The sequence below is a fragment of the Xylaria bambusicola genome (assembly GCF_022495145.1).
Source record: "Xylaria bambusicola strain CBS 139988 unplaced genomic scaffold F5B22scaffold_18, whole genome shotgun sequence".
NCBI lineage: Eukaryota > Fungi > Ascomycota > Sordariomycetes > Xylariales > Xylariaceae > Xylaria > Xylaria bambusicola.
Genome location: NW_025953571.1, coordinates 339,134 through 363,956, shown reverse-complemented (window position 1 = coordinate 363,956; position 24,823 = coordinate 339,134). Strand labels below are relative to the sequence as shown.

General features: G+C 49.1%; 8 protein-coding genes across 8 annotated transcripts; 5 read left to right on the top strand and 3 right to left on the bottom strand.

Annotated features, from left to right (window-relative positions):
- Positions 1–582: 582 nt before the first annotated feature.
- F5B22DRAFT_636081 (uncharacterized protein) lies at positions 583–1,971 on the top strand (the record flags this gene model as incomplete). Its single annotated transcript, XM_047977241.1, has 4 exons — positions 583–710; positions 768–1,030; positions 1,082–1,223; positions 1,278–1,971. 4 exons carry the CDS (start codon positions 583–585, stop codon positions 1,969–1,971), a joined length of 1,227 nt encoding a protein of 408 aa, XP_047831267.1.
- Positions 1,972–4,774: 2,803 nt separating this feature from the next.
- On the top strand, positions 4,775–5,539 carry F5B22DRAFT_646154 (uncharacterized protein; the record flags this gene model as incomplete). Its single annotated transcript, XM_047978692.1, has 4 exons — positions 4,775–4,792; positions 4,858–5,049; positions 5,230–5,361; positions 5,432–5,539. 4 exons carry the CDS (start codon positions 4,775–4,777, stop codon positions 5,537–5,539), a joined length of 450 nt encoding a protein of 149 aa, XP_047831266.1.
- A 905-nt stretch (positions 5,540–6,444) lies between these two features.
- On the bottom strand, positions 6,445–7,321 carry F5B22DRAFT_130871 (catabolic 3-dehydroquinase). The gene has a single exon (XM_047968956.1). The coding sequence runs from the start codon at positions 7,076–7,078 to the stop codon at positions 6,626–6,628; it is 453 nt and encodes a 150-aa protein (XP_047831265.1). The 5' UTR covers positions 7,079–7,321; the 3' UTR covers positions 6,445–6,625.
- A 1,028-nt stretch (positions 7,322–8,349) lies between these two features.
- On the top strand, positions 8,350–10,232 carry F5B22DRAFT_130912 (alpha/beta hydrolase fold-3 domain-containing protein). The gene is made up of 2 exons (XM_047968957.1): positions 8,350–8,689; positions 8,827–10,232. The coding sequence occupies exons 1-2, from the start codon at positions 8,537–8,539 to the stop codon at positions 9,808–9,810; spliced, it is 1,137 nt and encodes a 378-aa protein (XP_047831264.1). The 5' UTR covers positions 8,350–8,536; the 3' UTR covers positions 9,811–10,232.
- On the top strand, positions 10,233–11,607 carry F5B22DRAFT_130913 (isochorismatase). The gene is made up of 3 exons (XM_047968958.1): positions 10,233–10,590; positions 10,672–10,798; positions 10,894–11,607. The coding sequence occupies exons 2-3, from the start codon at positions 10,736–10,738 to the stop codon at positions 11,536–11,538; spliced, it is 708 nt and encodes a 235-aa protein (XP_047831263.1). The 5' UTR covers positions 10,233–10,590; positions 10,672–10,735; the 3' UTR covers positions 11,539–11,607.
- A 3,530-nt stretch (positions 11,608–15,137) lies between these two features.
- F5B22DRAFT_646150 (hydroxymethylglutaryl-coenzyme A reductase) lies at positions 15,138–18,755 on the top strand (the record flags this gene model as incomplete). Its single annotated transcript, XM_047978691.1, has 2 exons — positions 15,138–18,355; positions 18,413–18,755. The coding sequence occupies 2 exons, from the start codon at positions 15,138–15,140 to the stop codon at positions 18,753–18,755; spliced, it is 3,561 nt and encodes a 1,186-aa protein (XP_047831262.1).
- A 593-nt stretch (positions 18,756–19,348) lies between these two features.
- F5B22DRAFT_636077 (uncharacterized protein) lies at positions 19,349–20,395 on the bottom strand (the record flags this gene model as incomplete). The annotated part of the gene is made up of 1 exon (XM_047977240.1): positions 19,349–20,395. The coding sequence occupies one exon, from the start codon at positions 20,393–20,395 to the stop codon at positions 19,349–19,351; it is 1,047 nt and encodes a 348-aa protein (XP_047831261.1).
- Positions 20,396–22,146: 1,751 nt separating this feature from the next.
- On the bottom strand, positions 22,147–24,823 carry F5B22DRAFT_605104 (hsp70-like protein). Its single transcript, XM_047974823.1, has 4 exons — positions 24,637–24,823; positions 24,313–24,490; positions 24,029–24,200; positions 22,147–23,960 (listed from the first exon to the last, which is right to left on the bottom strand). The coding sequence occupies exons 1-4, from the start codon at positions 24,677–24,679 to the stop codon at positions 22,503–22,505; spliced, it is 1,851 nt and encodes a 616-aa protein (XP_047831260.1). The 5' UTR covers positions 24,680–24,823; the 3' UTR covers positions 22,147–22,502.

The window sequence follows — 24,823 nt, the reverse complement described above, 5'->3', positions numbered from 1 at the left end:
CGTGATAAACGGAGAACATATTGCGACATGTACCTACCATTACACTGATAACAAGAACCAGTCCCAGTCAAGAGTCAGAATAAAGAGATGATTCGTGTGATCCACTAGTACAAGTTTTAAATGGAATTCCTTATCTTTAGCGGTGTGTTTCTATTCAATCTCAATTCTACCCTCGAGTCAGCAAGTACGAGATATACTGGTATCTGTACTTAAGGGAGGTACAGGTAATATGCAAGACAATGCCCCGTTAGTTACGGTAGAATTGTCCAGTCTGGAACTGTACATAGTACGTCACGGTGCCATTTTCACGGGTCTAGAACTTCTGAATCTAACTACAGTACTCACCTGCACAGGTCCCCTCCAAATCTAAGCCTCAACACACGACGACTCTTCCATCGCCATCAGCTTGTTGCCTTGGCCGTATATTGGGGCTTTTCTGATCGCACTGCAATCCGGTCCCCAAGAAGCGCATCGATCGGGTGATATCCTAATACAGCTTCCGTCCATCGCTGCTGGCTTGTGCGCGAGGCTTCCCTCTACCGCCGGCCGCCGGCCTGTGGCGCGCCTCACAATTTGCCCACCATGTTTCGACTCCTCCGCCTACGGCGTCTTCTGCCCTTCAGCGCGCGAGTTAGAAATACAAGCGCTCCGCAAGCCGATGTTATCCGCGTACAGAGAGTCAGATTTCGGAAGAAAAGGTTTAAGATTTCGTACGCCCACTCCTCCGCCCCTTAGAGCGTCAGTTTGTCCTGATTGTAAAGCTATAGAGATGTACTCGTCATAGCCGGCCTCAGCTATGCTTTTTACGAGATCGTCACCCGAGCTCTGATCGTCTTGGTAAAAGAAGTGGATATAGAACTCACGGAAGAGGAGCTCCAAGAACTTGAAGATGAAGAGGCAGAGCCTCTTTTCATCCCATTTCCAGGCTTCACACAGACAGTCGAACCAGTGCCGTTCCGGAGTTCCGATCCCGAGTGGCGAGAATATATAAAAGTTAGCAGGAATCAAGCGCTTTTATCATCAATTCGAAGTCAGCTCACCCCAGCCATCCTATTAAACTTAGCTGCTCACAAGTGAATAGCCAACCTTGCTGAGATGGCGCGTCGTGCTGTTGCGAACGATCGTCAACTGACGAGCAGATGCGGAAAGGACGCCACTGTTTCTCGATTTTGGTTGGACGTGCAATACCCATTAAAACCACCACCAACTTTCGTCCGACAGGGGTATGATCCTTTCGAACTCTCTTCCCAGATACTTGTCGACTAACTCGAACTCAGATTGGCCTTTGGCGGAGGGGATGGTATTACGTGGACCACACAGCCAGTTGATTCAACTGCCGTCTTTTGGACAAGGCAAGCACTCTGGCCTTCGGCGCTAACTTCGTCTTTATGGAGCTTCACCAATGCACTGGTGCTGCAAAATGCCACTACTATCGCGAGGTTTTTCGGGTACGAATCCCAACAGGATTCACTATCCAATATGCAACAAACAATGGAAAAATTACTACAGCTTAACAAGCAGGCCAGAAAGCCTAGTTCGGACTCACCACCCTTCCCCTCTCAGGACCGCACAAGCGAGGGTTCAGCTACTAGTCCTTTGCCTTCGATGGACAAGAGAGCCGCAGGCTCTACAACAACGCCTGAGACTCTAGGTACAGGGACTAGCGTGGACAGCAGTGTGCCGACCGTATCAAGTGCAAAAGTGTACATGACTCGAACAGCTCAGGAACACACCAGTGGTCCCTGGGATAAGTTCAAGAAGAACTTGGCACAGAAATGGCGTCGGCCACCTGCCTATCCCCCCAGGGGTTCGATATGCGTGTCTGGACTCGTTGAAGTAGTAACCCAGCGTACCGTCCTAACCGTCGATTGCATCGCATGGTGGGATCCCCAGACAAAAAACTATGACCCGCGAACGGTGTACCTAGGACTAAGGGCGATCCGTCCAAAAGTACAGGCGCCGCTTAGGTAGATTTAATGTGGCATAAGTTAGGTTAACTCTAGCACAAGAGAACAGGACCTCTGTGCTATGATACAACAGGCGTTTAGGAAGGTGGCATCAACTGACGATGAACATGCATAGCGGTTTCTCTGGATAGGCTCAGTGTCGGCTTGACCTGGCCGCGAGGTCGTCATTCCGACCTAGCCATATAAGTCAGTATCATTTTGGGTTCTGATGAAATATATCTTGGCAAGCGAATCAAGCAACCTTAGATGGCTTGAACAGTAGCGTTGGTTTTTTATTCGAAGACTGCGCTTAAGATTTCCTTTATAATAATGATAGAAACTTTTGGTGACTTGGATCACCTCTACAGCGCAATTCATGGGTGATACGAGCAGTTTTATGTGAGATTATCACCTAGAGTATTGCGATAGCCTACGTTCCTAGGTTGTGAGAACGGATTATCTACTCGATTATTGCGAAAACAATCAATGCACTCCGCAGTGTCTGCCAAGGATTCTCCTCCCGAATAATCAGGGCGGCGTGCAATATCGTTGTCAATCTTGATGAAGCCCTTCATCGATACTAATGCTATACTCTCCGTTGTACTATCCTTCGAGTAGGTGGGTTAGACATTCATTCCGAAACCTTCAGCAAGGTCCAACCCTGAAATATACCATATGCAATTTTGATATACCTAGGCACAATAGCCATACCTCGACAAGGCATGGCTAGCGACCCAAGAATCCGCAAGCTACGATAATACCTTGCACTGAGATTTCGCAGGTATCCCTTAGCCCTACCGGGGAGAAACGCTATGACGATGGAATAGAATGGACTGGACGATGAGGGAGGGCATTGTAATTTATTCGAGATCACCTACACTACCTAGTTGGGTCAATGCAAGAATGGCCATACCTTGACATAAGTACCTTACCTGTGCTTTATTTGCCAGAAGCTTACGGGCGCATGGTTGCTTGGTCAACTTATGAACCTCATTCTATCAATAGCCAATGGGACTGTCTGTTCACGGATTCATTATCTGGTATGTGTGAATACTGTCCACGCGCACCATGGTACAACTTGTTCTTCACATGTAAAACGTGGAAAAGGCTAGGTTCCTGAATCAAGTAATAGGTGAAATCTTGCAGATAATATTGCTCTATACCTGCCTAGTTTTGGGTCCCTTATTTTATCTACTGATCTACTTCTGGGTCATCTTCAGTAGACGACTTCCGCGACCCCGAATAAGCAGTAATAATATTATCGATTAATATAGTGTTACAAGGTCATAAGGCATCTTCAAGGTTGTAGGGTTACAAAGAACAATTTGTCAAAATGCTCTCTCCGGATAGGCACCAGATCGATCTAGTGCTTGTACCTGTATCTCCCCTATGCACCAGATGCTGACCACACTTCCTGTATACAGCTTCAGCTTTGCCCTCAGGAAGGTTAGAAGAACCCTTGCGCAACACTAGAAGTCTACATCTACCGTGTACTGCGCTCCTGAGACTAATTCATATGAGATTCAAAAATGCCGAGGCGGATGCTAGGATGAAGAGCAACAACCAAGAAATTACACTGATACTGTTGGAAGGAATCTAGATATCTTCAATCTCAGCCCTTGAGAATTCGCCCGCTCACAAAAAAATATTGCTGTATTCAAATACCATAATGCGATACATAATCGTGAGCCTCAAGTACATGGAAACCTAATAGTTGTATAGGTGAGAGTGTGACTTGTTGAACACCTACCTAGTGTATGGGAACCAAAAGTACCCGGGATGAGTAGAATGCTACGAGGGAAGGTACTATAACGCACCAGGTAAGTAAAGGTGTCAGAGGGGGTTTTCAGAGTGAGTAGAAGGCCAGTTGTAGTCAAACAGGTAGGCCGAAGGGTAGTATAGGGCTCAGTAGAATAGTCAGTCGATCCCCGAATCCTCTATATATCTGGGGGGAAGAAACTTTCATGTGAATACCTACACTGGCCCAATATAGCGGCCGCTGGTGTAAATTGTGACCATGTTCCTTGACGAAAGGAGAAAACTTTTGTTGTGGCCTGAGAAACAGCGATTGCCATAGAAGGACACTATTACAGGTATATCCAAGAATAATCATTAACGCTGCCTCTGAGGGAGTTGGCGTCATCATGTTTTTGTTTTGCACATGCGTACGGGCTATACAAAGGGAGAGCTTGATGCATAACAGCACCTTCCTTGACTGACAGTCGAGTCTTCGGTGCATTGCTCCCTTATTCACATGCTGTGTAATCTCAAGGGGCTAGTAAAGCATGTTTCTGCGAGCGAGGAATATCAAGAGTGTAAGAGCACACTTTCAAGTATCTGAAAAAAACTTATTCACTACCTGCTTGGGACACAGTTCTCAGGAAAATAATATAAAGCACAGTCTGATCCCAATCCCTCTACTCTGATCTTTCTCATCTTCAGTTCCCCAAGACTATCCCTAAGTATACACATTACTTGTGTATATTATCGCATCCTTTCTTACGCTGCGTATCATTGTGTTATCACGCTGTATAATACACAATGTCAGACTACCCAGCTCATTGCGCCATGGCCGGATTGGCTCATCATATAGGCTGTATCATCCGCCTGTTCGAAGCTTGCCACCAGGGGTCTCTGGACCCGTAACAATTCAAAACGGTGCCCACGCACCAATACCTTTTAACATCCCCCTTAATGGAGAAATCGGACCGGAGATCTGTTCCGCAAGATTTCAAATACGATAAGACCACGATTAGAATTGGAGAAGACGTGGCGTAGCTAGAGACTACCCCCTGTCCCGTGTGGGCTTTAGAGATCTAGCTCACCATATGATTGAGAGCGATCAGGTCAGTTGTGTTCAAAACGCTCAGACAGCGCGGTCTGATTTACTAACCTATATGAATTACAATAGGAACCGCCAGAGAACAAGGGTATTGTGAAGAGTGCGCTGGAGTTATTGGAGGCTTGCGACTTCCACCGCAACGTGTGGATGACTACGGAAGGTTCTTCGATTTCCGAATGCGCCGTTCGAAAGTTGGACAAGATAGTTACAGATGTTCTCATCATACCAACCTTAGCATGTCTGGGGCAGCACTTTGATCGGGTGAGAATCTTCCCCATTCCTCTTATCCCGTTTCTTTCTTCTTTGCTCTACTTTGTTAGCGAGATTCAGTGCAAGATGGGACTCCCTTGGGTCCACGTACACCCGAAACCTCACACACTTCTCTAGAGGTTTTCTACGATTTACTCGAGAAACACGGAACGCTAACGTTCGATGCTGCAGTGGATGAAGACGCCGGGTCCGCGGAAGAAGTTTCACGTTACTATGACATTGTGGTTCGTGCGTTACACGTTCACCACCATGTATTCCTATAACATTGATCTTCTGAATAACCTTGGCTCCCCGCCACGCAATGTAAGTTTCTACTGTATCCTTGTGACCGATACTTGCTACGGATTGTGGAGTTTATACTAACATGACTAAGCTACAACTATTTTACCGGAGATCACACCTCCTCCACGATCTACAAATGCTCTTGGACGAGTTTGATAAGTGTTGGATTGGGGCTTGCGGTCATGCCCATGGCCCTTAGGATTCGATGACAACGCGCTCTCAGTTTTCTGGGAACCAGGAGGGCGGCCGGCGGAAGCAGACACACTCCTTTGGACCCCATCCCTAACTTTGGAGTACGTCCGCTATTTATTCGATGCATGGGATATTCCCATGCACTACTACTAAACTGGAAAACAACAATAATTTCTCAAACGTCAAAACGACCCCGTTAGACGTTCAAGTGGTCTAACGGTTATTATGTAACCCCACCTATGTTCAACATAATTCGCATTGGTTTACACAGGAAGATGGACAGGCGCCATTGTCAAGTAGTTCGTTGTTATCGACCCCTGTTCAAGTCACCGACGGGGGGTTTTACCGGAGTGAGCACGGGTGTTCAGTAAGGGGCGTATGGAATCGGAGGGAGGAGGAATACCACTAAAGTAATCACTCATTCAAGGCTTTGGAGGAGATGGTGGCAAAGTGAATTAATGTACGGAATCATGACTTAACGCGTTGTGTCTTTTTGTTTGTTGATTTAGGGACTGGTGGCGGGTACCTTTAGTCTACAGCATCAATACCAGCTTATTCTCATAACAGGACATGCAATACTAGAAACTTGGACATGCTTAGGCTCACAAACTTAAATTCTAGGAATCACTTAACTTTTGGGAGCGGTAGGAATAACGAAGCTAAGGGGATACGTAAACGGCTATTTCGAACGATGAATTGTAGGGTACCTTTCAAAGGCACAGGAACACCTCCCGGTACTGCACGGGCCTCCATCAATGCGATGCTTGTATGACGTTTGAATCCGAAGTGTTGTGACTAGCTAAAACGAATGACATGCGTATTGAAATGCCAATTGTGTTGTTGTGAATCGACCCTAATCCGCCACATAACTCACGAGGAACATCATCAACACTTAGCTAGGTACTCAACAAATAGAATGGTAAAATACGTTGAAAATATCTAGTTTGGCACCTAGTATTAGAGTTCTTGTTTCATTACATATCGTCCGCGATACCACATACTTTCCTGCCCATCCCAAACCAGCTTAACATTCAGGCTTATCATCGACCCCCCCTTCCTGCTCACCGGCACTCTGCTTCCACCCTCATACTCCTTACGGCCGATCCTTGATTTTCATATGCTTCGCCGCGAACTCTATCGCAGCGGTGTACCCAAAGGTACCAAGGCCGCAGATCACAGCCACGGCCTTATCCTGGAAGTAGCTGTGGTGGCGGAACGGCTCGCGCGCATGCACGTTGCTGATATGCAGCTCGACGAAGGGGATGTCGACACCCAGGATGGCGTCCCGGATGGCCACGCTCGTGTGCGTGAAGGCGCCCGGGTTGATGACGATGGCGTCGACGTTCCCCCGCGCCTCATGCAGCCGGTCGATGATGGCCCCCTCGTGATTCGATTGAAAGTTTTCTAGCTTCACACCTAGCTCTGAAGCTTGCGCCTCCCCCTGCGAGACTACGTCTGTTAGCGTCGTGCTCCCGTATATGTGAGGCTCTCGCGTCCCGAGGAGGTTGAGGTTGGGACCGTTGATTAAGAGTATTGTTCGTGACATAATGAGGGGTCTATGGGAGAGGGTTTGAGGCTGTGGAAGTGGATAATAAGAGTCTTCGGTGGTTTACACGGCTGTCGAGGTAGGTTCTGCAAAAATAATAAACCTCTTTCTAGGTATATTGAGCGGTTGTCTTGATAAGCCCAACTTTCCGGTTCGAACCCCAGGTTTTGGGCCCCGGACCCCATGACCGGAAAATCATTCTACTATTGCGGGATCTAGGAGGAGACGGGTTGCTCCACCGGTCCGCACTCAGTACTAAACTACGGTAGCGCGGAGAGAATCTGGGGAAAAAGACTCATCCGAGGCGAAAGGTAAGTCTTTATACAATACGTACGGTATAGGATAACTTAAGCGAATAAGCCATCCCCGTCATGTGGCATCAAAAGTTTGCTTCTCTACATTCATGCCATGAAAGGCAAATGTGTTACACGTCTGTACCGCTCGACTAATCCGATCCGGATAGGCACAGTTCGGACCCCAGCAGTATGATTCACGCAAAGGCTTGCTGTGAGTTTGTAGTCTACATCACACAAATACTTTATTTCCAAAGTGCTACTGAAAACGTATTCATACCCCCAAGAGGATGGTTACTGCTTGCTTCTATGCATATGCATACCAAATTCAAGCATCCTACGAACAGTTCCGAATTGCCAGATCGATGCTATCATAATAGGGAGATCCTAGACCAGCATTAGCTGCTCGGGGTAAAATATGTGTACCAGCCTTCTCTAGTTGGGATGAATGGTCGTGATAGTGCAAGTTTCGAGCCACTTTCAGCTCAGGTGTGCTCAGATAGCCCAGGACCCCTGTTGACGATGTTGAACCATGCCGAGCATGTATGTTGATGTATCTCTCATCAATAATTTTTCTTACTAAGAATAGAGAGAAGATGCTGTAAAACACTTTTTTGATCTCCTATTTTCATGGTCGATATAGGAATAAGGAAATGCCTTCCACGCATAGCGATAGAGTAGGGTTCAATGACTACGCACGTGGACTCGGGGTTTATGGGGTCACACTGCAACTCTAGCATATTGCCTCGGCACGCTTCACCTAGGGTATCACCCACCCCAATTCGGAACATCTAGCCTGCCAGATGTGAGCTGAATGCAGACAAAATGCGGAGAGCATCGTCTCACTTGAAAGTGCTGATAAAACTTGGATAAGTAGTTCCACGAGAGACGTCCTCCTCTTTGCCATTTTTTTTTTTCAATCAATCATTAATTCTATAGTGGCACGATATCAGCTATCAGCCCAGAAGAGCAACTATTGACAAGCCTAGGTGAAAGGGACTGTTGTCTCTCAACCGCTCAATAGATAAATTCGGCGCGGGTGTGTTGGAACAAACAAGCTTCCGACTTTCTATTCAGTCGGAGGAAGGGGAAGAACTAACCTCTGTCATTTCACTTTCATTCATTCAAGTCGGCGTTCGTTCAGGTTTCTCGTAGAACCTTAAGCATGCCTACCGTCACGTTTCCTGGGCGACCTCTCGCGTCGTACCCGGTGCTGAGCGCGTTCTACAAGCTCTTTTACTCATGCACCATCATCGCCCGCCTGCCGGTGTGGATATTTAGCTACGCTCTCTTCCCGCGCACGAGGCCGCATTCAAGAGTGAGGAATTTCATGTTGCATCTTCTATTACTGTTAAAGACTTAATCTCGCTTAATGGCACTGGAATCATGCTATCGGAGCTTTGCAATGCCAAAATCTCTCCCTCGGACAGCAATTACTAACCTGTGGTATTCTAGTGGAGTTTCAAACAATCAATCATGCTCCGGTTCCTCACTGAATCCGTCTATATGATAAGTCGCACACAGACACCAACACCGCTATCGCTAGAGCCGGGTAAAGATAAGGAGAGATGGGAGAAGCTTGACCCGTTTCCAAAAGACGTGTACCGCGGGCCCCTGGACAGTGCAAGCGTTGAGCCTTCTACAATAGGGGGCAAATGGTATCCAGCGAAGCCAACTGATTTCGGCGCCATCGGGACGGTTCTGCTTCACATACACGGCGGTGGATTTGTCGTCGGCACAGGCCGGACTGACCAGGATGGCATAATGGCCGAGCTCTTCATCAAGCACGGCAAAGTGGGATATATCTTCGCCCCTCAATACCGTCTATCATGTCGTCCAGAGTCTGCTCCGTTCCCGGCGGCGCTGCAGGATTCGCTCACGAGCTACCTGTACTTCGTGCGGACACTCGGGATCCCGGCGTCCAACATCACAATTTCCGGCGATAGCGCGGGAGGGAATCTTGTGATCGGACTGCTGCGGTACCTTGCCGAGTACGGGGCTGAGCTCAACATCCCGCAACCCAAGAGTGCCGTCATATTATGTCCGTGGGCGGCGCCAGCGAAGAGCCTATGGCCCGAATTTGTCGTCACGAGCAATCCCAACTTCCGCACCGACTACCTTGGCATAGAACTCTGCCGCTGGGGCGCTGCAACGTATATTCGCGATGTGCCGCCGGAACACCCGTACATCACGCCGTTAGGCCACCCTTTCAAGACGTCTGTACCCATGCTTGTGACGTTTGGCTCTGCCGAGATCCTGGTCATCGATGGCTTGGAATGGGTTAAGGAGATGGAGCGTGTGGAAGGGAACGAGATCGAGACTTACATCGAGCCAGACGCGCCGCACGATACGCTGCTCGTTGGTCATATTTTAGGATTCGAGGAAAGTTCCGCCGAGGTGGCGCGGAAAATGGGTGAATTCATTAGGCAATATGCATGAGCTTGGGTGCAACTGACTGTCTGTGATATAGACGTACGAAAGTGCTAGCAGGGGAAGGGATAGATAGGGGCTATGGATGTCGGTTATGGTAGCACGATGCTTCAGAGTTTGAGGAGAAGCAGGTTATGAGAGGATCAAGATCGTCATCCCAAGAGTTTGGGCTCTTCATTCAAAAGCTCCATGCTGCTCTTACTGCCCGAGAGACAGTTTTTTGATACAGTGTCTTATGACGTCATGCTTTGCGTGCAGAGCTCTTTCGCATCCTGTAAACGTGGAACTTGGTGTCTTGGATATGAAAAGGCAGACGAGACAACATGAGAGAATGCCAATTCTGCTAAATTCAAAAACTGGAGATAGGTATGCTGTGTTTTGACGCCCTATCTTGCGGCAGCTTCATGCTAGGGAAAGATATAAGCCAAGTTATAACTCTAGTTCGCCCAGTAGTATCAAATGAGATGGAGGATACTCGAAGAGATTGGTCAATGAATTGCAACTAGGTAGTTCCACAACATAAGACATATTGTTTGTAATATGTCTCAGATCTTTGAGTTGAGTCAAGCCACGCATGGGAACCCCGCGTTGGCCGTTAATACCTGTTATCATCATCCCGTGGTCGTTATCTATCTCCTTTGCGACACGGCCCCGGGATCGCTGGAAGCCTACCTTAGGAAGAGAAGTGCACTGCTTACATGGCGTTGACAAAACAACGGTCGTACTTTGGGTTACACCTAAACAACATTGCGAATACGAATACTTATCTTCTCGGACTTTAGTGAGCAAGTACTATTGGGTTCCCAATGACTTCATCAAATTGTTGTTGTCGTCAGCATCAGCATCAGGACCAACTAACCGTAAGCCCAGGTAGATTGAATTGATAGAAGTGGCAAGCGTCAAGCAATAGATCAGCCAATATACCATCATCAACATGACAAACGAATTCAGACCCGCATTGATTGTTGTTGACGTGCAAGAAGACTTCTGTCCTCCAGTATGTACCTACATCATCCTCCCTTGGCCCGAGCAGACCCGAGGTCACGGGCCCTCAAGATGAATGAACAAATCGACTGACAAAACAACGAAAAGAACGGTTCCCTGGCCGTTCCCGGAGGCCGTGATATCGTCGCACCAATCAACAAGTTGCTTGACCTGCCGTTCGTCCTCAAGGTCGCGACCAAAGACTGGCATCCCCAGGACCACATCTCGTTCGCAGCCAACCACGCGGGCAAGCAGCCATTCGTCGACTTCGCCACCGTCGTGAACCCGGACAACGCAGCCGAGAGCTACTCGACGCGGCTGTGGCCGGTGCACTGCGTGCAGGGCTCGCGCGGCGCGGCGCTGCTCCCGGAGCTCGAGACGGACAAGCTGGACGAGGTGCTCGAGAAAGGCACGGACCGGCGCGTCGAGATGTACAGCCCCTTCTACGACCCGTTTCGGACCAGCGACAGCGGGCTGGCTGGGCTGCTGCGCGCGCACGCCGTCACCGACGTCTACGTGGTGGGGCTGGCCGGTGATTACTGTGTTAAGGCGTGCGCGGAAGATGCCGCCAAGGAAGGATTTCGGACTTACCTGATCGAGGAGTGCACCAGGGCCGTCGACGCGGGCGCTTGGCCGCTGTGCAGGAGGACCTTGGAGGAAGGATCGCGCGCTAGGGTCGTAAGCTTGGACGGGCCTGAGGTCCTTCGCTTGAGCCAGAGCTTGATGACTGCAGCACCAGCACAATCACAGTAGTTAGTGTACGGTAGGGTACATGGAAGTAAGTGAGTAAGTAAGTATGTATGTATGAAGCGTGAATCGGAGAGACGATTGTGGGGGTCCGCTCGCAGATTGCAGCATCAAGATTTACGCAGTAGGGTTAAGCTTCTGCCTCACTTCCAACTCACTTTCCCGCTTTCCCGCTTTCCGCTTTCCGCTTTCCGCTTCCAGGATTGCCAGAACTTTCCGCACTTAGATACCATATACAGGTATGTATGTAAGTATCTATGGATGGATGGATGGATGGATGTATGTATGGCTGTATGCATACCTATACCTAATAAATAATTGATGCTTGAGGTCAATGCCCTACATCATCGGCAATGCATCTGAGCCGGCGCAAAACATTCACATGCAAGCCCGTTTCGCCAAAGGTAGTACGGTAGTAGTAGCATAGGTACTCTAGTAGTGGCGCAATCTTCGTAAGATCTCACCCTCATTTTTCATGCCTATCTACCTACATATACATAGTATGTACTGTATGTACATTGCCGTGTGTCCTAGCGCCCAAGACCTTCCCTGTTCAGTGCTTGCAGAATCTAGACTCTCCCGATAGCTATCTATCTATCTATCGTCAAGTCGTGCGGATTCGGATGCTTGCCGGTTTCTGATAGCCGAATACTTGCGTATTGGAGCTCACCTCTCTGTACTGTAAGTATTACCCAGGGTCTTGCGCTTATCACATTACCCACGGAGCTTTTGTACATTCTCACGTTTTGGCTCCAATGCATCGTCTCTACGGAGGTGTCAATACCGCATGGGACTGCCTTTTCAAGACTTATTGTCGAAGGCTAGGTATATAAAATTCCAGTAAACTTAAGTCCGCTGCATTGTCGTATTCGCCTGGGAAAGTTTTTGCCATGAACACAAAAGTATATCCTCCCAGGTTTCACTAGTTTGGAGTGCTGTGTTACTTATTCTTGAGTTAGCTCCATGAGTACAGTACCTAGATCTTGTCTGCGCAAAGACCGAGAGTTTGTCTTATTATCACGGTCTTTGCCTGGTTTCTCAATGTGACCTACACTAGATAAGCTACACTAGTTGGTGAGTAAGCTGCCGGGGATGGGACAAGATTATGCGTAGTTCGTGGAAGATCCACCAAATCATGTCTCGGTTGATAGAAAGATACTTGTAAGTAGATAGATACCCAACCTTGCAGTGTGATATCAGTTATAATAGGCAGTAAAAAGCAATATGAGAACGACTTGAGGCAGCATTAGCTGCATGTCTCAAACGATTACCTATCCCCTCACCATAAAACTGCTTCAAATATCAGAATACCTATGGATCGTTGTTTTAGGTTACCAGACGATCCCGTCCAGCTATCAAAGGAATGTAGGCCAAAAAATAGCCAATGCCCGGCCCGGGGAATCATAAGCATGCGGTAACTATTCATAGTAAAGTGAATTGTAATTAGGTCTTTCTCTACGCTGGAGCCGCGGGCGACACACTGCTAATCTACACTATCTACGCTACCTACCTGCTAATCGTCGTGCGGAGTCAGTAGTTAAAATTGCGCCTAAGTATATGTAGAATTACACGGATGTGCTCGTTTAGCCCTATGAGATTTTGACAAGTAAAAACCTCGATAGCGGTGTACTGGACATGGGGGCGTTTTTTCCCGGATGTGCGCCACGGGTATGCATGTCTTTCACGTCTAGGTACTCAAGTAGATACTTTTTTTTTTAAGCATGTATATTTATATATATCCCCACTCTGGAATAGACGACAGAGTGGCTGATCACGATGACTAGATGAGCTGTCTCACCTACTGATCGTTCTTAGGTCGACACTGAAGAAACGAGCCTTTGACTATGCACTGACCATCTTGCAAGAAGCCTTAGGGATATCGTCCGTGATGTTTCACCATAGCGTAACTTTTAGGTGCAAGTCAGCCGAGATCGTACATGTAAGCACCGGTGGTGGCCTCGTCTACAGTAGTGTCGACCTAATCTACCATCCACACACAGATCCACAGGTATCTAGGTACCCCAACGGCCTTACTACTTGCTTGGTCTAATTGAGATGGGTCGCTTACGTAAATCCCAGACCTACCCAGGCTTTTGTAGTGTACTACCTATGTAAGTACTGTTAGGACGAATGTGTGGTGAGAAGTAACTCAATGTTATCATATTACTGAAATTTCAAGAAGCCAGAGGTCAATTTGGCCGGACTGATTGGAGCAATGCATTTGGATTCTTGGACCAAGATTCGCGTTGCGTCTTTGTCCAGGGCAATTATAGACGCCCATCAACGTTTCCCAGTGGGAGGGAACGGGCTAAAGTTGGAAATATTTGTGGATCGACTCTGATGGACTAAAGAGACCGTCTTTTTTTCGAGCGAGATCGACAATGGACATAATCAAAGAGTCCTACACTACTATGAATGATGGGTACTTTTGGAGAGTTCAAAGATCGAAGAAAGATAGTTCTTTCAACAGAGTACTCCCGAGTCTTGTTTATATTGTATTCACTATATTCATGGCCATCTACCCAGGCACACACTGCATACATGCCGGCCGGCATAGTCGAGCTTTTGGCATAGGCACTAAATAACTAAGTACCTACCCTACGTAAGTACATGCATCCAGGGTAGGTAGCACTGCACCGTAAGGCGGTAGGTACACTCATCTGCATGTGGGTAGCGTACACACATAGGTACCTACCTACCTATAGTAGGTAGTATGTACCTGCCTTGCCATCCATCGGGGGGAAAGCATTACCAGGTCAGGGCAGCGCCGGGACTAGCAGCGTTACTTGAGCGTGAGATTAGGTAGCGACTACTACACTGGCCCGGCAAGATCACTGAGCCAGTTATGGGCCAGTTATACGCCAGTGGTCAGAGTGGGCCCATATTTGTAATTTTAGGGCCCTTGACTTTCGAAGCTCTCCCCGAAGCCTCACGATAAACCCACTAAATTTCTGTTCGCGAGCCCCGACGCTCTCAATTACCATCCCCCCCCCTACGGCCTACATTACCCCTTCATCATCCTTTCGCCCTTTCGTTTCCCACCTCCTTCTGGTGTTTTCTCTTTCTTCCCTCTCCGTGCCACCCTCACCCAGCCTCTCCTGTCCGAGTTGTCGCCCTTGGTTCCGGCGAAGCTCGTGCTCTCGCCAGCCCGATCAGAACTTACTGGCGTATCCTTCCAATCGCCGGTAACCCTGGTCACGCTTCAGCCCCCACACCAGCAAGGACATTAAGTCAACGCCGACAACTGGCCGATGAGCGACGAAACGGTGTAGAAACCGATCATCAGCTCACCATTTCACCCAATTTTCTTCATTTTCTACTCGACCTACTAAGTAGAGTTACACGGCATCTTCAACAGCGCTGCCGTTTCATTGGCAAGGATTCACCATCCTCAGCGCCCCCTCACCGTTGGTGAGATTTCCATTTAGGTATGCAACTCTGTCTCAGACCTTCCCCACATTGTCCATCTCTTTGCCTGGAAATATGGCTGGAGTGATTCAATTGATGCTGGATATACTGCGCATGTGCTTAAACTAACGCCACTCGGTCCAAGTGCATAGTAGCGAGACCCCTCCATATGTATGCAGCCGAGGTAGCTGTACATAATGGCTTCCGTTTCTTCGTTTCTCCCCTCCCGCTTTCGCGGTGAGCAACCGAAAGACGTTCATGCACCTCCTTCCAAGATGAATAAAAAAATTACCCCTGTTTTGCAATTCTTCTCGAAACTGGCTTGCTCTCACCCAGTCCACACCATTGTCGTGATCGCCCTGTTGGCCAGTACCGCCTATGTCGGTGTCATGAAAGAGAGCCTGTTGGATGTGACGAGGAATGTGCGGAACGCCGAATGGTCCTCGCTGGTCGAAGGAAGCCGAAACCTGAAAACTGGCCCCGAGACTGGCTGGAGATGGCAGGCTCTCGATCCTAATGCCAAAGCGCCCAAGGACGCTGATCATCTGGCCCTGATTACCCTCGTTTTCCCTGAGTCCAGCGAAAATGCAGCGCAACAAGCTCCACTGGCGCACGTCGTACCTCTGCCTGACAACTTGACCGTTACTCATCTACCCTCTACGTCGAACTCGATTGCTACCTATGCCCAAGACAGCGCTCTAGCCTTCGCTCTCAAGTACAGCGAGGCTTCTGAGTTTGTCGCTGCTGTCCAGGAGATTCCCAACGACGGGCCAGCCCAAGAAGTGCGCCAGAACGAACTGGGACAAGATGAGGAGAAGATGTGGATTATGAAGGTGGCCCGCGGTCACTCGGGCAACAGCATTGTACGTTGGGTGCAGAATGCCTACTCTGAGTTCCTGGATCTGCTTAAGCATGCGGATACCCTTGATATTGTCATCATGGTCCTCGGTTACCTTTCTATGCATCTCACCTTCATTTCTCTATTCTTATCTATGAAGAAGCTCGGCTCAAATGCTTGGTTGGCAATCAGCGTCCTGTTCTCTTCTACTTTCGCATTCCTTTTCGGTCTCAATGTTACAACGAAGCTTGGAGTACCCGTCAGTTTTGTTTTGCTCTCGGAAGGTCTACCCTTCCTAGTTGTTACAATTGGCTTCGAGAAGAACATTGTATTGACCAGCGCTGTGCTATCTCATGCGCTAGAATACCGAAAGCCCGAGCAGACAGGTAAAGGAGCTAAATCGTCGAACATCTCTAGCACGAACGATGGAGTTATTCAGTATGCTGTTTCACGAGCCATCAAGGACAGCGGTTTTGAAATTGTTCGCGATTACCTCATCGAAATCATTATCCTGATTGCTGGGGCCGCGTCTGGTGTCCAGGGAGGTCTTCAGCAGTTCTGTTTTTTGGCTGCATGGATTCTGTTCTTCGATTGCATCCTCCTTTTCACCTTCTATACCGCCGTTCTTAGTATCAAACTTGAAGTGAACCGCATGCGCCGTCATCTCGAGGAGCGCCGAGCGTTGGAAGACGATGGTGTTAGCCGACGAGTGGCTGAGAAAGTTGCTTCTAGCAACGATTGGCCTAGACAGGACACTGGAGATCGAGCTACTCAGGCTCTCTTCGGTAAGGATGCCAAGAGCAGCAGTGTCCCCAAATTCAAGTTCTGGATGGTCGTTGGCTTCTTCGGTCTTAACCTCCTGAATATCTTTACCATTCCTTTTAGAACTACCGGTCTATCCGGTGTTACATCATGGTCCGGAGGTTTGGGCGGCGTCGTAAGCCTTCCTCCCTTGGACCCTTTTAAGGTTGCTGCAAACGGTTTGGACGAGATTCTGTTCAACGCCAAATCTCATTCTAGAACTACGGTGGTGACCGTCCTGACTCCCATCAAATATGAACTGGAATATCCCTCAGTACATTACGCCGTTCCGTCCACGGACACGGAATCTCGCCAAGAGGATGAGCACGGCTTCACGAGACTTCAACGATACGGCGTGGGTGGACGTATGGTAGGCAGCATTTTCGACAGTTTGGAAGACCCGATATTGTCTAAATGGATTGTGATCGCTCTCGCTATGAGCGTTGCGCTTAATGGATATCTGTTCAATGTTGCCCGTTGGGGCATCAAAGACCCAACTGCTGCAGATCACCCCATCGACCGCAAAGAGCTTGCAGCTGCTGAGAGATTCAACGATCCACGGGATAACGTTGCACTCCCATTAGGAGGTATCCAACCGAAACGAAAGCCGACACTACCTGCTACTCCTGCCGAAACTGATGACGAAAGTGTTCAAATGAAAGCCCCTCCCCCTAAACCAGCACCTGTCCCTACGACCCCCATGGAACCCCCTTCAGCACCACCCTCTCCTGAGGTTATGAGGAGCCCGGAAGAACTAGACGTCTTGCTCAAAGAAAAGCGTATATATGAAATGAGTGATAGCGAAGTTGTTTCTTTATCTTTGAAGGGCAAAATCCCGGGCTACGCCTTAGAGAAAAGTCTCCGAGATTGCACCCGTGCTGTCAAAGTTCGGCGGTCAATTATTTCGAGGACCCGAGCAACGTCTGCCACAACGAGCCTTTTGGAACAGTCAAAGCTGCCTTACGAAAACTACAATTGGGACCAAGTTCTTGGTGCTTGCTGCGAAAATGTTATTGGATATCTTCCCCTCCCTGTTGGTGTTGCTGGTCCCCTCGTTATTGATGGTCAAAGCTATTACGTTCCTATGGCCACCACTGAAGGTGTCCTTGTCGCCAGTACAAGTCGTGGTGCGAAGGCTATCAATGCTGGAGGTGGTGCTATAACTGTCTTGACCGGTGATGGCATGACCCGTGGGCCTTGTGTTAGTTTCGAGACTTTAGAGCGTGCTGGCGCTGCCAAGATCTGGCTTGACTCGGAAGAGGGACAAGCTACAATGAGGAAGGCATTCAACTCTACGTCCCGGTTTGCTCGACTGCAGACAATGAAGACCGCCATGGCTGGAACCAATCTCTATATCCGCTTCAAGACTACGACTGGTGACGCCATGGGCATGAACATGATTTCGAAAGGTGTGGAGCATGCTTTGAGTGTAATGGCAAATGAGGCTGGTTTCGACGACATGAACATCATTTCAGTCTCAGGAAACTTTTGTATTGACAAGAAGCCGGCCGCCCTCAACTGGATTGACGGTCGTGGCAAGTCGATTGTTGCCGAAGCTATTATCCCTGGTGATGTAGTTAAGGCTGTTCTGAAGAGCGATGTTGATTCTATGGTTGAACTGAACATTTCTAAGAACCTTATTGGATCTGCTATGGCGGCTTCAGTCGGTGGTTTCAACGCACATGCCGCTAACATTGTTGCCGCTGTGTTCCTTGCCACAGGTCAGGATCCGGCGCAAGTGGTTGAAAGTGCCAACTGTATTACCACCATGAGGAAGTAAGTGACAAGATCTAATGCGTTCTTACGAAGTTTGGCTTGCTAACAATTCTCTAGCCTTAATGGTTCTCTACAGATAGCCGTTTCTATGCCGTCGATTGAGGTTGGTACCCTCGGCGGTGGTACGATTCTAGAACCCCAGAGCGCCATGCTTGATATGCTAGGCGTCCGAGGTTCTCATCCAACGAACCCTGGAGACAACGCTCGCCGCCTAGCTCGAATCATTGGTGGTGCCGTTCTTGCCGGTGAACTGTCCCTTTGCAGTGCCCTAGCTGCTGGCCACCTGGTTAGAGCGCACATGGCTCACAATCGATCTCAGCCACCAACTCGTTCCGCCACTCCAGCCCCGGCATCTGGTACAATGACGCCAGGTGGCCTCGCCATGACTACTAAAAGCTAGAGGCAATTTTCCCCCCACGATTCAGTTGACAGATACCTTGCCTAGCCTTGCCTTGTTGCGGGTATAATTAGGTATTATCATATCCGGCGTCGCGCCAGCTTTGCGTAGAAAAGTAAAGCAAGTGGGAATCTGAATGAGTTGCAATCAGCTCTGAATTGTCCTAGTTCTCAAACATCAGATTGCACGACGGAATTTACATAATCAATCACCCACTCAAAAGAATTATAGAACGTGGGCTGCCACGACAAGTCCTTACGAATAGTTATTACAAATACCAATAGACATGGGCGTCAATTAAGGGACGCTGGTGTCTTGCATAGATGATCAAAATATACATGAATCATTGGTTTTGAGCCAATTGAAATTTTCGAAGTTAGATGTTATCCGTTGTCTGCTATACCAATGCGAATTGATTGAATGTCTGGTTATTTCGCCTGATTGAACCCATACTATAAACGCCTTCCAACCCCCTAATCAACGTGGTGCCCATATAAATCCCATAGATATCCCATAGATATCCCATAAATATGCCATCCTATGAGACCCGAAACCCAAACCAACAAAAAGAAAGGAGACACGACCATATTAGATGCTTAATCTGACACCTTCACCACCAGATTCCCCCTCGTCCGCTTCGTCTGCAACTTCTCAAAGACCTTCGGCGCCTCCTCAAAGGGGTAGACATCACCATCGATAACAGCCTCGATCTTGCCCTCCGCCATCCACTGCGCGAGCTGCACCAGATCGTCCCGCCTCGTCTCCATCACAAGAAACTTGTACGCGCGCTTCCCGCCGCCGAGGAAACCAGGCCACATAGCCCGCGACGCCGTCGCGCAGAGCGCAGAGGGACTGAAGTCCCCACCGATCTGCACGAACGTGCCCGAGGGAAGCAGGTAGTCGTTGGCGGCCGTGTACAGGTCCGCCGGACTCCCGCCCACGCAGTCTACCACGAGCTTGAAGACTTGGCCCCGGGCGCGCAGGGCCGAAGCGATGTCCGTCGTGGCGTAGTCTAGGACTGTGGCTGCGCCGAGGGAAGAGCACAGGGATGTGTTGCGGCTCGAACAGGACGTTGTCACGACGCACCCGAGGACCTTGGCCGCGATCTGGATCGCGAACGTGCCCACGCCGCCGCTGCCGCCGTTGACGAAGACTTCGTCGCCGGCGCCTGGGGTTATGTAGGGGATGAGGGTTTGGTACGCTGTTTGCGCCGCGGTGCCCAGGGTGCTTGCTGATGCGGGCGAGACGGATGGTGGGAGGGGAACGCACCCGTTGGGAAACGGTTGGATGTATTCCCCTAACGTCCCGAAGGGGGTGCTTTCGACTTTGCCGAAGACTTTGTCGCCGGGTTTGTAGCTCACCGCGTTTCTAGATGTAGTAGTGTTGTTGATTTTCGCCCCGACTTCTTCGACGACGCCGGCGTAGTCCATCCCCGGCGAAGCTGTGAAGGACCGTGTCAGCGCGAGCGACGCGAGCTGGCCTATCTCGGGAACTTTGTGGTCTGCTGGGTTCGGCGACATGTGCGTTACTCGCACGAGCAGCTTGTCTGCGGGTAGTGGGGATGGCGGACGTCGGGCTGTCTTGCTTAGTGTTAGGGCTGAGGCGAGGCTCTTGCCTGCTTTGGAGTATACCCAGGCGCGCATGGTGTTTGGATTTGGGTGCGTGGAAGAATGATCTTCTGTTTGGTGGTGGTTGTTGTTGTCTGCCATCTTTGAGATTTCTGCTCGATGTTCTTTGACGGTCTTTTATATACGATTCCTTTCCCTCAAGATGTGGTTCTGTCTTTACTGTAATATAGAACCCGTATTCCAATCTAACATCGATCCTAAGTTTGAAAGAGGTTTAGATACAGGACTTAGTGATGATTCTGGAATCCTTTCCAATTAGCTCACTTGACTATTTACCCACTTCGATGAATTATGTTTGCTGAATGTGTTGATGAAGTCCGTACGTTCTTGACTAGGTGCTCGCTGGGCGTTATGCTCCCCCGCTTTTTATATGGACTGCGTTATGGTGGTGGGCCTAGTCCAGTGGTGCTATTATCGTGTTGATATTTTGGTGCTGTGGTGTTGCGTTCATCGTGTTATGGTGACGTCATCTCTTGGCTGTGCCATTACTGTACTCAGTACATCTTAGGCCGAGACAATGTTCATCGTTGCGCCTCATGAATTTCTTGTCTCATGCTGTACTTATAAGTGAGTCTTTTGAATACATAGATCTCGAAAATATAAATTGTACGGTGAATTCCTAGTCGTAATCATATTTACATCGCTAGCATTCAGATGGAGGCGAAAATCAAGAAGTATAGGCATTGAGATAAGGATATGTAAATTCGACAAGCCAGCATATAATCAAATCCAAAGTGTTTTTCATGAGAAAAGGGAGAAATTATGAGAGGAAGAACGTGCTACTTTTGGTTCAAACATACTTCCACTGAACCAACCATCTCAGACGATGCACAATACAATATACCAGCAAAAGCCCCTCAGCCAATTCAGACATGTAAAGATTTCATCTTCAAACCTTGCTTGCTCAGAATCCAAGTTATTCTTCAGCGGGAGATCGATATACTAGCCAGATGAGCCGATTGAGCGAGAAAAGAAGATGTGAGGAGACGAACTATTACCACAGAGCTCACCGTAAGAACCAGTCGATCACGCTTCGCTGTAGTATCATTATCAAGATCGTTCTCAATTAGCCCAAATAAACAGTTGCTATAGAAAATACCGAAGCTCGCAGTGAAGACGACCGAACAGCAGACAAGAAAACAAGAAACACCCACACGCCGAAAATAAGCCATGCATACGTAGATCGTGCCCCGTCTAACAAACAACCAACACAGCCTTCCAACTTCAAGTGATCTATTACAGCTCTAATAGGTTATTATTATATTGTGAATGGCTTTATTTCTATGCCTGGACCTCTTCCCTTGTTGTCACGTCAACTTTCTGGTCTGGAGGATAGGTCAGTGCGGTATTGAATCGATGGTTTGATTATTCTTGGCGAAAGTCCTTCGCCAACCAATTTCTTCTTGGTCTTAATAGTTGACTTAGTTAAGTATATGCCTACAATTGGAAAGCTAGTTCTAACTGCTGGGTCTCATTGATCTGATTCATGACGCGAAGTTTGTATAACATCGCTTTCAGTATTGGCTGCATGTCTCTTCAAGGTCATGGAATGAACTATATTACGCCCGTAGCCGTAGGCGAACTGCATGCCCAACTGTGCGTGCGTATATTAGGCTCTCATGAGTAACCGGCTACATCGGAATCTACAACCTACCTTCTCACGACTAAATAACTTGTCGGAAGGCTAACCTCCTGAGCAGAGTTTTCAATAGTATTTGAGGATACAAATACGAGGTTTCATCAACAGCACAGGAGAAGGGACTTGGATCAGATATTTTAAGAACATATTTCATATATCGCTGAATGTGCTTCCCCTCCTCATTCCCAGTCTTCCTAGTCTACATGCAAGGTACGCTGAGAATCAAAAGATTGGTCGCGTGAGAGGTAAAGAGAGATGGTAGAGGGCGTTATAAGTGCGTAGAAGAAAGGCGTGAATCATCCCAGAAGACTTTTATCTTTACCCCTAAACATATCAAGGCATACCGAATTCAAACCTCATGCCGTCGACGCGTCCCTCGTTCGCGTTTATATACGCTTCGTATGTGTGACGCCCGCCCTTGCGCAATTTAATCAGCGCCCGTTTATGTCCCAATGATGAAAACCGGAAAAATCATTAACGTGCTTATCGTGACGACATGGCCTTGGTCACAAGTCTCTTAAGAGCCAACTCCTTCTTCTTGAGGTCATCAGCGCTTGACTCCTCAATCTCAAGTTGACCCATAGCATCGCTGAGAGTCTCCTCGATCTTCTCCTTCTGGCCACGCTTGAGCTTGAGGGAGAGAGTCGGGTCGGAGATAATCTCCTCGACACGGCTGATGTAGGATTCTAATTGCTGCTTGGCCTCGAACCGCTTGCTGAAAGCTTCATCGTTGCTCTTGAACTTCTCGGCGTCACTGATCATGTTCTCAATCTCAGAAGATGAGAGCTTGCCGACCGAGTTGGCGATGGTGATGTTGGCACTGCGGCCGGAGGTCTTCTCGGTAGCAGTGACCTTGAGGATACCGTTGACATCGACTTCGAAGACGACCTCGAGAACAGCCTCACCGGCCCGCATGGGAGGAATAGGAGCAAGGGTGAATTCACCCAGAGAGGTGTTGTCCTCGCAGTTGACACGCTCACCCTGGTAGACGGGGAACTGGACGGTCTGTTGGTTGTCGGCAACAGTGGTGAATGTTCGCTTCTTGATGGTAGGGACGGTCTGACCACGGGTGACGACAGGAGCGAAGATGTTACCCTCCATGGCAACACCAAGAGATAGGGGAACGACGTCCAGCAGAAGGAGGTCGGAGGTATCAGCGGAAGTGGCCTTTCCGGAGAGGATACCAGCCTGGACGGCAGCACCGTAGGCAACGGCCTCGTCGGGGTTGATGCTCTTCTCCAGCTTCTTTCCGTCGAAGTAGTCGCTCAGCAGCTTCTGGATCTTGGGAATACGGGTTGAGCCACCAACAAGGACGATCTCGTCGACGGCGCTCTTCTCAACACCAGAGTCCTTGAGGACCTGGGCAACAGGCTCCAAGGTACCGGCGAAGGCCTTGGCGTTGAGGTCCTCGAAACGGGCACGGGTGATCTGGAGGAAGAAGTCGTCACCATCGAAGAGCGAGTCAATCTCAATGGTGGTCTGGGCACCGTTGGAGAGGGTTCTCTTGGCACGTTCGCAGGCGGTTCGGAGTCTACGAAGAGCACGAGGGTCGGAAGAGATGTCTTTCTTCGTCTTCCTCTGGAACTCCTTCTTGCAGTGATCGAGGAGGTTGGTATCGAAATCCTGACCACCAAGGTGGGTGTCACCAGCAGTAGCCTTGACGGTGAAGACACCACCTTGGATGTTAAGGAGGGACACATCGAAAGTACCACCGCCAAGATCGTAGATCAGGACATTGCGCTCCTTGTTCGACTTGTTTGAGCCGAGACCGTAAGCAATAGCGGCAGCGGTAGGCTCGTTGATGATACGTAGAACATTAAGACCAGAGATGGCACCGGCATCCTTGGTGGCTTGACGCTGGTTGTCGTTGAAGTAGGCGGGGACGGTGATGACGGCCTTCTCCACCTTCTTTCCGAGCTTGGTCTCGGCAATCTCCTTCATCTATAAGACAGGGTGTGTCAGCAATAGTCCGGAAACTCGAGATGTTGCATTGGATATGGCTGGCTTACCTTGGTGAGAACCATGGCGGAGATCTCCTGAGGGGAGAAGGTCTTGGTCTCGCCGAGGTACTCGACCTCGACGACAGGGTTGCCGGAGCTGCCCTGCTCGACGACCTTGAAGGGCCACGACTCAATATCCTTCTTGACAACGGGGTCGCTGAAAGGTCGGCCAATCAAACGCCTGTGATGGAAACCATGTTAGAAAGCGGTTCCTGGAACAATGGGTGGGTGGTTTGAGGCATCGCGTCCAATCTAGATAGAAATCTAGATAGAAAGAATGGTGGTTGACCTACTTGACATCGAAGACGGTGTTGCGGGGGTTCATGGCAGCCTGGTTCTTGGCGGCCTCACCAATCAGACGCTCCTTCTCGTTGAAGGAGACGAACGAAGGGGTGGTGAAGCTACCCTGCTCGTTGGCAATGATCTCGACATTGTTTCCCTCGTAGATGGCAACGCAAGAGTAGGTGGTACCTGATAGCCGCATCAGTCAGTCTATGGGATGTTCATGATGATAGATAGTAGTTATCGAGAATGGTATCGAGAACGGTATCGAGAACGGGATCAAGAACCGGGCGCGGGGTCGCGAGGGTCGCGAGTGAAGGGTGAGGTGAACGTACCCAAATCGATGCCAACGGCACCGTCGTAGACTTCTTCGGCCATCTTTGCGTGGAGTTTGGGGGATGTGAGAGGTGGGAGAGAGGAATGCCGAAAGACAGGAAGTTTTTGTCAAGGGACAGGAGCGCTGCGGCCAACTTATTATTTGTGCAAATGGCGCCCACTTTACGACTTTGTGCTTTGTGGAGG